This window comes from Myxocyprinus asiaticus, chromosome 15 (assembly GCF_019703515.2).
Source record: "Myxocyprinus asiaticus isolate MX2 ecotype Aquarium Trade chromosome 15, UBuf_Myxa_2, whole genome shotgun sequence".
Classification (NCBI taxonomy): Eukaryota; Metazoa; Chordata; class Actinopteri; order Cypriniformes; family Catostomidae; genus Myxocyprinus; species Myxocyprinus asiaticus.
In genome coordinates, this window is record NC_059358.1 from 42,472,757 (window position 1) to 42,485,807 (window position 13,051).

A 13,051-nucleotide genomic window follows, 5' to 3' on the forward strand; every position below is an offset into this window, starting at 1 on the left:
GTAATCATTATATTGTGGTAAACATTACACTCAAATATAACTCTTTGGCTGAACTTGATTCAGTCATGGACAGTGGTTCCTCATGTTTGAAATTAGTTTTCTTAAAGGTGCACACGGTATTTTTTTCCCAATAAACAAAGTTTTTCTCCTAAAGAAATGAATTGTAATTTTGAAACATATGTATAAAATCATGAGCACTCACATGAGATGAGGACTCTATTCTAAATGGGGCAGGGGTGCCCTCAATAGGGCTGACATATTAGGATCACATGACCAGCTGAATACTACTCGCTTAATCTCAGTAACCGTCTTGTTATTGGACACTTTCACTCTTGAATTAAATTAATCATGCCTGATTGTGAATAGCGAATTTCTACAATGGCATCTGTAACTGAAAACTGATTTTAAATGATGCTGCATCCACACCACTAGGTGTCACTGTAAGTCCAAGATGACACGAACAAAACGTTACTGAGTGCACCTTTAAATTTAAATTACCATGTAAGTTCAGCTTCAATACTTCAAGTAGAGGGAACCTAACTGAATCAAGAAAACCCAACAAAATGTTATATGTCAAAATTAAACTCTTTTCGTGATATACTAGCTAGGGCAGGAAATGATAGCATGCTAAACACATGCTGGTGGGAAGCACTACTGAGTGCAACTTATTCACTATGCTATGGTTAGCACAACAACTGCTCAATGGATAAAGCAACATGTAAAATAATCTAAATGTACTGGTCCTCATTCTAGGCTCAAGCTCCACTCTTCACCAACAAGTCTCCCCTTTATATTCATCTTGCACAAAGACACATAAAATAACACTTAATTTAACATTTACTCTTCCTGTCGAGCCCCACGTAAAGCATGCTGGGAACTAGAAATCCTCTGCCCAGATTCAGTAACCAAAGAAAAAATATTAATGTTGTCCCGACGGAAATGGATTAAGTAAAGCTAACAAGGCACTTTTTTTTAGCTGAATCAACTCAGTTAATTTAGGTTTTCTTGGTTACATAAATTTTTTGAGTAATATGCATATGGGAGGATTGAGTAAAACTGACAATAGTGAAAGTTTTTTGAGTACATAAATGCGACCTGAGATTGAATTTAAACATTGAAACAAAAACTTCATGCAGATTAAACTTGTAGGGGAAAACTGTATGAATATATGCATATGTGTTGGTTAAATATGTTCCATAAGACATTCATGGCACTAACCAGGAACTTATACACCAGATGGCACCTGATAATATGTCCACTCACACAGCGGGAGATTTTAGTCACAAACATATTTCACAACTTAACGCATTAACCTGTGTTACTGTCACTGCTGTAACTGTTCCGCTGGAAAATCAGTCCATACATGTTCCTAAACCTGTCATGCTAGCAGGCATTAATGTGATACGACTCTGACACTACAAGCAGGACAATTCCGAGCCCTTTAGCACGCACACACCCACACACACTCTGTCTCTGTCTTCTCCATCGACAACACATTCTACCACTCCCACACACACACACACACACACACACACACACACACAAACACACCATAATAGAGGAGGGGTCACTAGATTCACCCAAGAGTGTGACAATAAAGAGCAGATAAAGGGTGGAGGGATCAAGAGGAACGAGTCGCTAGTGTGATTACAGCTGACTTCGTCTCAGGAGGTTGGTCACCATGGTAACCAGCTGTAACCGAATGCTTCTTGATTGGCTGGCAGAGCCATCTCCCAGCAGCCTCTGCTTCTGCATTAGTATTCAGGGAGTTTCTCCTCATATGGTCTTATCTGCCTTTTTTGCAAACACACACACACACATATTCCTTCCAAACTTTCAACTAGTATCAACAGTCACCATTCACTTTCAATGTATGGGGGAAAAAATGCAATGAAAGTGAATGGTTAGTTTGGTGACTTAAATACAGTCAAAAATCTCCTTTTGTGTTCAACATAAGACAGAGAGCTCTATTTACATGAGTGTGCAAAGCACAGCGCTACGCGCTACGACTGTGCGCAACGTGTTATCCAATATTTTTGAGGGCGCTAATTCTAAGTGCAATTTTCATGCCAGTTCAAAGCGCAAGTGGCCGTGGGTGGGAGTGTTTGTGTATACTATGTACTGTAAATGAAGTGCCGCAAAATGTCATTTCAATGCCACCTCTTAACTCGGTGCAAAGTTCAAATTCAGTTCCTGCCGTCGCAGTTTGGAGATTCCACCAGAAGGTGGTAATAAAGTTCATGTTCAATCTCTGAAAATATAGTGGAACATCAAATTATGTCCCTGATGATCGCAACTTTTCAGGGGTAATCGCTTGAAATTTGTATTAAACTTTCTAGTCATGGTTTATTTTTTCAATTACTTTTATTATTATTTTTATTGATATGTTTATATGTATTATCATTATTGTATATTTACAGTATTATTTATGATTTAATTTGTAGCCTACTAGTAATTTTCCACCTGTTGTTGAGACTGATTTTTAAGTCACTGCAAAAGAGGCTGGTGGAAGAAGGAGAGACTGAAATGTTTGGATTTGGTATTTTTGTACCACTTCGCTATTTTGATTATATTTTTGTTTCATTTTAAGTATAATTTGAATGTAAAAATATTTTTCGTTTATTTTTTCATGTTTGAATACATTAATAAAAAAATTCAAATTGAAGTGAAGTGCGTGCCAATACAATCACTGTTAATACTAGCCATGATTTGTGTGTCAGTATAACAATTTTACAATTTAACTGAGCGTACATCCAAATTCAGAAGAGAATCACATTTTCTATGCATATAAAAGAAGTGTGTCACTGTCTAGAAATATGCCCGCAGTTAATGCACATTTTCTATTCTTCTAATTCATTGCATTCAGTACAATTACACTACCAACTTCTTATGAATGTGCAGTCTTTGTTTATATCGCTGGTGTCTGAGGGAATGAACTATATAATAGGATGCAGACGGTGGAAATCCCAGAGAAGAACCTCGGAATTCAACTGCACTTAATCCGGCCCATTTGCGCATGCGATTTCGCCAAACCTACTTGCAACTTGACTTAGCGCATGCTTGCACGAAAATACAAAAATGTCATGGTCATGCCAACTGACTTTGCACTTATGATTTATGGCATAGCGCTGCCCTTAACGCTAGTGCTCTTAAAATAGGGCCTAGAATGTCATACGAGTTTGGAATGACATGAGAATGAGAAAATGACAGCATCATTTTTATTATTAAAATTAGTATTTTTAAATGAGGAAGAATTGACTGCTAAATCTATACAAACACACACACATACACACATTCTCAGTTGAAATGGCAAACATAAAAATGTAGGACTCTGAATGTTTCTAGCAACAAGTTATTTGTCTGTACACATTAAAAACTGAAAAATGATATCAAATGTATGAAGAAAAGCTGAGATTAATTAATTTCATTCATTCAATTCTTAGTCATTTTTCTTATTACTTATTTCATTTCACTTCTATCAAAATGTGTCATGGCAGTTTGCCTGAAAGAACACAACTAACATTTTGAAAATACGAAAACTTTCATTATTTCGGGAGAACAGCTATACGTTTTATACAAAAATACATTCTGCTCGTGTTTCATGAATTAGGCCCATTATTTTTATTCATTTCTAATTTTTTTTATTTTTTTTATAAACATGATATAAAAGATTAAGATTACATGAAAAGGACTGTTATAAAAACACTGCTTTGTGAGAACTAAAGGTGTCAGATTAAAACTGAAAATTCTCTCATCATTTACTCACCCTCATGCCTTCCCAGATGTGTATGACTTTCTTTCTTCTGCAGAAAAAAAAATGAAGATTTTTAGAAGAATATTTCAGCTCTGTAGGTCCATACAATGCAAGTGTATGATGGCCAGAAATTTGAATCTCCAAATAGCACATAAAAGCAGCATAAAAGTAATCCATATGACTCCAGTGGTTTAATCCATGTCTTCAGAAGTGATATACAGTATGTGTGGGTGAGAAACAGATCAATATTTAAGTCCTTATTACTATAAATTCTCTCCCCTGATCAGTAAGATATGTACGAAGAATGTGAATTGCCAAAAAGCAAAAGAAGAATGTGGAAGTGAAAGTGAAAGTGGAGATTTATTGTAAAAAGGACTTAAATATTGATCTGTTTCTCACTCACACCTATCAAATTGCTCCAGAAGACATGGATTTAACTACTGGAGTCTTATGGATAACTTTTATGCTGCCTTTATATGCTTTTTGAAGATTCAAATTTCTGATCAGAATTCACTTGCATTGTATAGACCTACAGAGCTGAAATATTCTTCTAAAAATCTTAATTTGTGTTCTGCTGAAGAAAGAAATTCACACACATCTGGGATGGCATGAGGATGTGTAAATGATGAGAGAATTTTCATTTTTGGGTGAACTAATCCTTTAAGAGTAAACAGTGTTGACAGCTTGTACAGCTGCTTTGGGGTAACTGCAGCGGCTAACCCTGACGGCTGGTCTCGCCTCACTCCCGCTGTACTTTGATGGCATACATCAAGATGACGGAGCAGTCGTTATTTTTGCGATCCAATTAGTGAAGCTAGTGGGGCATAAATTACATATTTCTCCTTTAAATTTCTCTGCCATAAGGCATTAAATGTAAAGTATGTACTTTTTGTGCACTGGTGGCACCAAATAGGAGAATAAATCAACAGTAATGTTTTACAAAAATTATTTTAGCAAAAACACAGATGGGAAAAATATTGATTTATGTTCGGAATCAAATACTAGCTGACTGCTAAATGAATACAGTGCAGTATATACTGTATACTATACTGCCTACTATTTTTTTTTTTTTTAAACAGAATGTGAAACAGTTCCTGTTATGCTACTATAAACATTTCAAACAGCAGTTTGCTTCATTCACTACAAGGATGTTTAATTCAGGGGTGCTTGTTTCCAAACAGGTTTCTCTTGTTTCCCTGTGAGCACTCCCATCATCTTCCAATCCATTCCAAACAGTCAGTCCCGCCCCAGACTCACACTATTGTTTGAGCCAATACTATGTTGGGCTGGTTGGGATGCTCGAACAAACCTGCGATGTCTTGAGTGTTCAGACTCTTCAGGAAATCATCCTACAATTGGTTTACTTATAGTTCTCTTTGCATATTAAACTGGGACAGGAGAAAGTATTTTAACATCAAAAAGGGTACACTTCCCCTTTAACATTCCACACAGCATACTTTTGCAGCCCATATATCTGTTGTTTGGTTATTTTTAACATAAGACAGAAAGAGCCCTGACCCATGCAAATAAGCAGAACAGGAAATGCAGCAGAGTTGCATTCATCAGGTGGGCAGCTCTGCATCAAACACAAGTGATGGCAACTGATCGCTCAGCACTAAATTCCACTCGCTCTCACCTGCTGCTGACTCTGCTCCTCCAGATTCAGCTTCACCTCCAAGGACTGTCGCGCCTCTAGAAAGGCCTTGCGGTGTTTGCGGTCAGCCATGTAATACGACATGACGCCCACTGTGATGGCACATACGTAGATCACAATGTTGGCCAGCAACTGCAAAACAAAACAGCACAATCATGACATGCATCAGGTTCTCACAAAAAGCTTCATTATTCAACGGCTGCAACAGAAATAGACCCAATGTCTAAGCTGTATATTTCTTTATGATTACTTGGTGAATCTCATGGTCATCAACATGTCCTGGTCCATGGTTTAACTATAGTATTGTTGTAGTAACCATGACAGTGGTAACCATGGGGTTTGGGTGAAAACTATGGTTTTAATACAATTAACCATGGTTTTACTACAGTAATACTATAGTATCTATACAGTAAGGTTTTACTATATTATTATTCTAGTAATATTCCTACAAATCCCATTGCTAAACTACGGTTGCTGTATTAAATCATAATATATTTTAAGGGTAACCCCAAAATCCAAAGAACATTTTTTTTTTTTTACTTAAATTTAGCTACAAGAAAAAGAAGCCTATTTCAGGATAATTCAGATTTTTGTCATTTAACATCATTTTAATGTCAATTAAGCACAGTTTCCCCCCAAATTCATATCACCGTAATGTAAAAAAATTTCTTGCACTCATTACTGTTGTGCAAAGGGGAAAAACAATGATATATTATTTAAATTTGTAAAATATTTACACATCATGGTACTATTTGTTGTACTGCCTTTAATTTATGATGATTTAAATTGAACAAATTCATTGCATTACATTAAATGGTAACATTTTCAATAAGGTTTCATTTGTAAACATTAGTTAACAGCATTAGTTAACATGAACTAACGATGAACAATACTTTTACAACATTTATTCATAGTTTCAACATAGACTAATACACATTTAAAATCAAAATTTGTATTTGTTAACATTAGTTAATGCACTCTGAACTAAAATGAACTTACAATGAACAATTGTATTTTTGTTAACATTAACAAAGAAATATAATATTAATTATTGCTGTAAAAAATTATATTGTTTTTTGTTCATGATACATAATGCATTTACTAGTATTAACGAATGGAACCTTTCTGTAAAGTGTTACCTATTAAATGTTACAGTGAAGTTTTGTAGGTTGTGTTCTTCATAATTTTCATGGTCAATAATGTTCCAATGCATAATAATTATCAGCATAAATGAAATCAGCACAACAAATACTACCATGATGTACACATACTGTACAATTAAAATAAAGTAACTTTTTTTTGTCTCACATTACAGAGAATTGTTTTTATTATTAATATTATCTAATGAGAACTGGGGTAAATTTGCCAAATTAATGATTTTTGGGGGCCTGGGTAGCTCAGCGAGTATTGACGCTGACTACCACTCCTGGAGTCGCGAGTTTGAATCCAGGGTGTGCTGAGTGACTCCAGCCAGGTCTCCTAAGTAACCAAATTGGCCTGGTTGCTAGGGAGGGTAGAGTCACATGGGGTAACCTCCTCGTGGTCGTGATTAGTGGTTCTCGCTCTCAACGTGGCAAGTTGTGCATGGATCGTGGCGAGTAGCATGAGCCTCCACATGCTGTGAGTCTCCGTGGTGTCATGCACAGCGAGCCACATGATAAGATGCGCAGATTGACTGTCTCAGAAGTGGAGGCAACTGAGACTTGTCCTCCGCCACCCGGATTGAGGTGAGTAACCGCGCCACCACGAGGACCTACTAAGTAGTGGGAATTGGGCATTCCAAATTGGAAGTAAAAATAATTATTAAGATTTTTATAATCAGTGGCTTCCTAAAAACACTTTCAAGGAGGAATAAAGAAAATAAATCATTGGCTACGTTTACATGCACCCTCATAATGTGATTACAATGAGATTACGGCAATACTGCATTTAAACTGTTGCACATGTAAACAGACTATTATGATTATGATATTGCGATTATGCTAATAATCAGAGTAATAAAAATCACAGTAAGATATGTGGAGTAGTCCTATTTTAATCGCTTTATAAAAGGCATGTAAACATTTTAATAGCATTTCTTCCACTCTGACCAAAGTGCGCCTGCGGCAGTTCTACAGAAGGATGATGTAACAGTTTCAAAACTTTCTTCTGCGAAACAGAAGAAGCTGCACTAATTTACTTCTCAGAATCACACAAAACAGCATTTTCTTGCCCTGTTTTCCAGCAGTGGTGCTCCTCCGCTGCAAAATCTACAGCCCCACGGCAAAAGACAACATATTTTCCAAAGTTGTGAATGTCCGTTTGCAGTATGAATTGAAAGTTGGTGAGATAAAAGAGCATATAGGCCTATATGTATATATACTGTATATACTGCAAAATAATGTGTAATGGAAACATGTCTTTCTCTAACGAGTTTGTCCTCACGGGCGGAACAGAACATCCAACGCGTGTATTCCGATTCACAAATAAATGCCTCTTATGAACAGGTTCCTTTTAGTGAATCAAATCAGACAGAGCAACCAGTGTAGTCCGACAAACAAATGACTCTTATGAACAGGTTCTTTTTAGTTAATCAAAACAGACAGCACATCCAGTGTAGTCAAAAATAACTCTTATGAAACGGTTCTTTTAATCAATTGTTCAAAAAGACTCACAAACTGACAGACTCATTTTCCTTATGCCAAGCTGTAGTTAAAGATACATTTTTGCAACAAGTTGCTTTAATTCATAAAAAATATTAATTGATTGTAATTCCTAAAAAAAAATTTAAACCACATATCTCAGCAAATAATCAGAATATTGGCAAGTAGCATGTTGGATTGAAGAGGCTTGCCCAAAACATGTAAACATCTTAATCTGCTTATTCCTTATACTCTGATTGGTGTACATGTAAACGTAGCCATGTCAATGCTTGGGTCTCTAAGAGTTATTGGGGTATGTCCCGAAACCATTTTAAAAAAAATGAGTACCAGTACCGATAAATCCCTCGCCGACACGGATACCTGTTTTTTTTTTTTTTTCTGAATTCCATATCAACAGTTCATTTCTATTTGATCATCAAAATGGTGTTTTAAGACATTCATTGAATAAAACGTTAATCAAATGAAAACAGAACAATTAATTTTCAACAAAACATTGTATATTTTTATAAAAATGAAGTGCTTTTATACTGCACAATCCAAAATACAATGGAGTTATATTTTGTCAAATAAAGTGCTGTATAACAGAGCATCACAGATGTGAGATGCTCCTTATATATAATACAATTACTATTGATTTAGTATTATTAGTAGTAGTAGTTGTAATAGTACTGCAGTGAATATTAAATAACTATACAGTAGTGATAAACTGTATTTCTGTCGCACTTTTTTCCTTTTAAATTGAGATTTTATTTTGGCGAAGCTTTTATTTTGAAATGTATTTTAGTTTCTGTGTGTTTTTGATGGTAGCTCTTCACTTCTGGAAAAGCAGGTAGCTACACTAATGGGATGATGGTAGCACCTTACAACAAGATTTGATTTGTTAACATTAATTAATGCACTATGAACTAACAATAAACTTTTTTTTTTTTAACTAAGATTAACAAAGATGAATAAATACTGTAAAAAAATATATCGTTCATTGTTAGTTCATGATAGCTAATGCACTAATTAAAGTTAACAAATGGAACCTTATTATAAAGTGCTATCATGATTATTAAAATGCAAAAGGCTTCTATTTAATTCAATAAATATATAGTCTGTATGTATGCTTCTGATGGTGTTTTTCATGTATGAGCAAAGGAGCTGTAAAAGCAGCCGCCGTCGGCACAACACCGACTCCACACATCAGGCGCTCACATTTGAAGCGCACAGCACATGCAGACTATATATTTATCTCATTAAATAGCAGCATTTGCACATTATAATCACACTAGGAAATAAAACGATTTTAATTTATGCGCTGAATGTTTACGGAATGAAACATTAGATGGTATCGGTTTTAGGTATCTGAGCATTTTTTCAAGCATGAGCACATGAGGCCCATATCGGACCCTATTCTGATACCAGTATCAGTATCGGGACATCCCTACTTACGATACAAAATATTTTACTTATTCCTTTCTTTTGATTGTGGGGTGAAATATGATCTGGACATGTTTTGTGGACAGATTTGGTGAGATTCACCCAACTACATAAAGATCTGAGCACTGCACAGTAATGCTCCCATGAACACTTGATGTCCAGGTTGTTCCTCTGCAATGTATTCTAATAACCTGTTTTCTGTGCTGTCTCTTGAGGCTGCAGTTTTACCAAAAACAGTGTTGCTGAGTAAGAAGACTGTAGCAGTGTGGCCTGACACCCACCTGCCGGCCCCTTCTGCCATCTTAATAATGCAACACCACAACCAAACACACATTTATGCATACAGAGTCAAAGTCATTATTTATTATGTTAACTGGGTGAATAGCATGAAAACAGGTCCAAGTCAGATTTCACACCCAAATCAAATGACAAAAATAAGAAATTATGGGCAATTCTCACAAAACCTGTCAAGAAAATGTCCTGGTCTTGTTCATTTTTATTAATTTGGGGTTAATTCAGGACATCATCTTGACAGGTTTCGTGAGAATCACCCAAATAGTTTGCCTAAACAAATAAAGCCTATTTTAGGTCCATCAAGCTTTTTTGCATTGCGACATTACATTCACGACAATAAAGCACATTATTGCAATACATTTGGATGTTTTACTTTAGATTTGTTTTTTTAGTTTGTTTGTTTTTTGTTTTGCTTTTTGTAATTCCCACTGTTCTCAAAGTTGATTCTTATTAGATTCTAATTTTTGTAATAAAGAACTTTTTACTGTATTACAATAGCAAAATATAATGTATATTTAATGCAATATTATGATCAAGTTTATCTCAATATATATATATTCATGGTACTGTTACTGGCGATATAGACTTATTTCTTATGCCAAACTTTTCACGTAGATTTGTAGCAGTCTGTGAGTTATGAAGTAAAATGTGAAAATATTACAACTGCCGCCTTTAAGAATGTATTCCCAAAATTCATTGAAAAAGCAGATTTGGGCACATGAAAATGTGTATATCAGTGGTTCTCAACTAGTGGGTCACGACCCTGTTCTGAAAGTGTCATGGACAGCAATGCCAAATACAAATACAAATAATAATAATAATAATAATAATAATAATAATAACAAATTCATCCATCACTTGGTAAAAGCTAGCCAAATTAGACAGATGACAAGTATTATGAGACAAGTATGACATGCCCTCATCCTTAAAAACCATAGACTACACAAAGAAAAAGAAAATATGATCTAGGCTACATTAAATATGGATTCACTTGCGCTCAACTCAATTGAGATCAACCCTTTAAAAAAATCTAGAGTTGCCGCAAACTTGCCGCAAACTCGCCACTCAGTCTTCACATGCAAACTCTTCATGGTCGCCAAAGGTTTGCTGCAGGTTCGCCACTACTGGTGAAAGCTGTGAACTTCTGGAAAAAATGTACGTTGAATCTCAAGCTCATGTGCATGAGTGGCAAATTTACGGCAAGTCTGCGGCAAGTTTGCCAGAACTCTAGCTTGTATTGAACTCTCCTTTCAAAATTCGATTTTAAGGACATTCTTGAGAAACAATTTTGGTCATTTTGGGTCGCCACCAGATGTCCAAAGTAAAATCTGTGTCCTCAAACAAAACCAGTTGAGAACCACTGGTTTATGTGACCCAAATAATTCTGTGCCTTTAGAAAGACTCGCGTTTATTTCTTCAAACTGCTGCCATTTTGCTCCTTGCCGTCATTTTTCTCACCTGTCTTCCAAGAGCTGCCCCCTGAATGTCCTCCTGCTGCTGTTGGGCAATAGTGACGCCCAGCACCAGGGTGTGCACCCCGCAGGACACAGCTGTGATGAGCACTATAGGGGTCAGCCGCAGAGGCAGCGTCAGAAAGAAGGAAAAGCTAAAAAAGGCCTGCCATCCCACTGTGTCGCTGGGCTGATGGAAGCGGGCAAAGTTTAGTCCTAGGTAACAGAAGATCTGGGCCGCTATGAGCACCCAGAGGGCGTAGGGCACCAGCCGGCGAGACACACGGTCTGGGAGCAGTCCGTACCGGCACAGGAAGTACAGCAGGATGTCTGCCGCCAGGCCCACCGATGCCACGGCCACAGATGCCAGCTTGTCGCTGGAATAAAGCACAGTGCACATCACGATGACGTAGCAGTCGAAGAGGGCTGCGAACACCACCAGCACCAGCAGGGTCTCGTGTCGCTGGCGGCGGAAATAGGTCTGGTAGAGGTTTTCCAGAGATTCAGGTGCAAAGGTCAGCCGCATGAACCGTGGCAAGCACAGGCAGCAGCCAGAACTGCGCACGGTCACCTCATGAGTGCGCCCTACTGCCTGACCGGGGTCAGAGGGCAGGGTGACCGAACAGTCAGCCGAATATTCCACGGAATACTCCGGCTCTGAAAAGGCCCGGTTGCGAGGCATTGTGGGATTCGATTGGACAAGATACTAAACTATATTTCCTTGTGCGTCAGTGTACTCTTTAACGCAATGGATGTTCAAAAAAACATTGTGCTTGGTAGCTTGAATGCCTCGAAAATGTGCCAAACGATATCCGTACCTGAGATGTACAAAGATCAGACCTGATTTTCATGCACTGCATGTTTAGACATTAAAGCAGATCTTGCATGCATGTTTACTTCATGCCAGCACCTCTTGTGTCTACAGGAGACACTTTGGCACTCTCAAACAATCGCTTCCAGCTAGACGCCTTTCTTTTTCTAGGTCTCAGCACGTTGACATGTAGGCGACAAGAAGCTGTTTACACATCCATCAGCCGCTGTGTTTCCAATGCAGGGTCGAGTCTTGGTGTCCACCAGCGCTCACTTTGGGTTTCCATGGTGAATCCTCGCATGGATGAAGAACATCAGGACTCAGGAAGGAAGCAAACCACCATTGAACGAGATTTCCCCCCCAGATCCACATGACACTCTGTGAAAACGAAAATAAAAACCCAATTCACGAAAGAGACATACTCGTGATCAGATCGCGCGTCTCTTGGCCTGATAATGCATTATCTTTGCATGCAGGAATCACGCAGGAAATACATGTTGCGCTCTCTTGCCGTATGAAATGTGGAAACGAATATCACAACGCACCGCTGCTGTTTTCTGTTATTGTTATAAAAGGTATATATCCTGACATTTACGCTACTGATCGCTTCAAAATCACAAAAAAAAAAAAAAAAAAAAAAAAGAAGAAGAATAAAAAATTAAAAAATAGAGAGAGAGAAAACAGGATTATTGCTGAGGTTTAGTGATGAAAACGTGGATCTCTCTCCAGACTGCCCATATCTAATGGAATTGCAGCGCTGCATTCATAACATTGTATCCATAACATTGCCGTATTGTCCGTTTTGAGTCCGTTCAGGGGCCCCTTCAAAGACGCAGAGTGTGACAAATATAAATCTCAGATGCGGAGAGAAAAAACACCCGTAACACGCATGAATATCCACTACTTTTACACTAATAATATTCACGCGACTCTTCCCGTTTCATGGATGAACGCTGGAGATCCTGGTACAACCCTCAGTTCTGATGCCGATAGAGAAAAGATGTGGCTGTACACAACCCTGAC

At 37.5% G+C, this 13,051-nt stretch overlaps 1 protein-coding gene across 2 annotated transcripts in view; it reads right to left on the bottom strand.

The window, feature by feature from the left end:
• The window catches only part of LOC127452518 (adenylate cyclase type 3-like), a 38,488-nt gene extending 25,437 nt beyond the window's left edge, over nt 1–13,051 (bottom strand). Inside the window, exons 1-2 of one of the 2 annotated variants that reach the window (XR_007899279.1) lie at nt 11,225–13,051; nt 5,391–5,540 (exon numbers count right to left, since the gene is read on the bottom strand). Coding sequence is in view for 1 of the 2 variants with exons in the window: in XM_051718016.1 (XP_051573976.1) it covers nt 5,391–5,540; nt 11,225–11,899 (825 nt within the window). In the remaining variant the exon portion in view is untranslated. The remainder of the gene's footprint in view (nt 1–5,390; nt 5,541–11,224) is intronic. The other variant, XM_051718016.1, reaches the window with a different exon arrangement.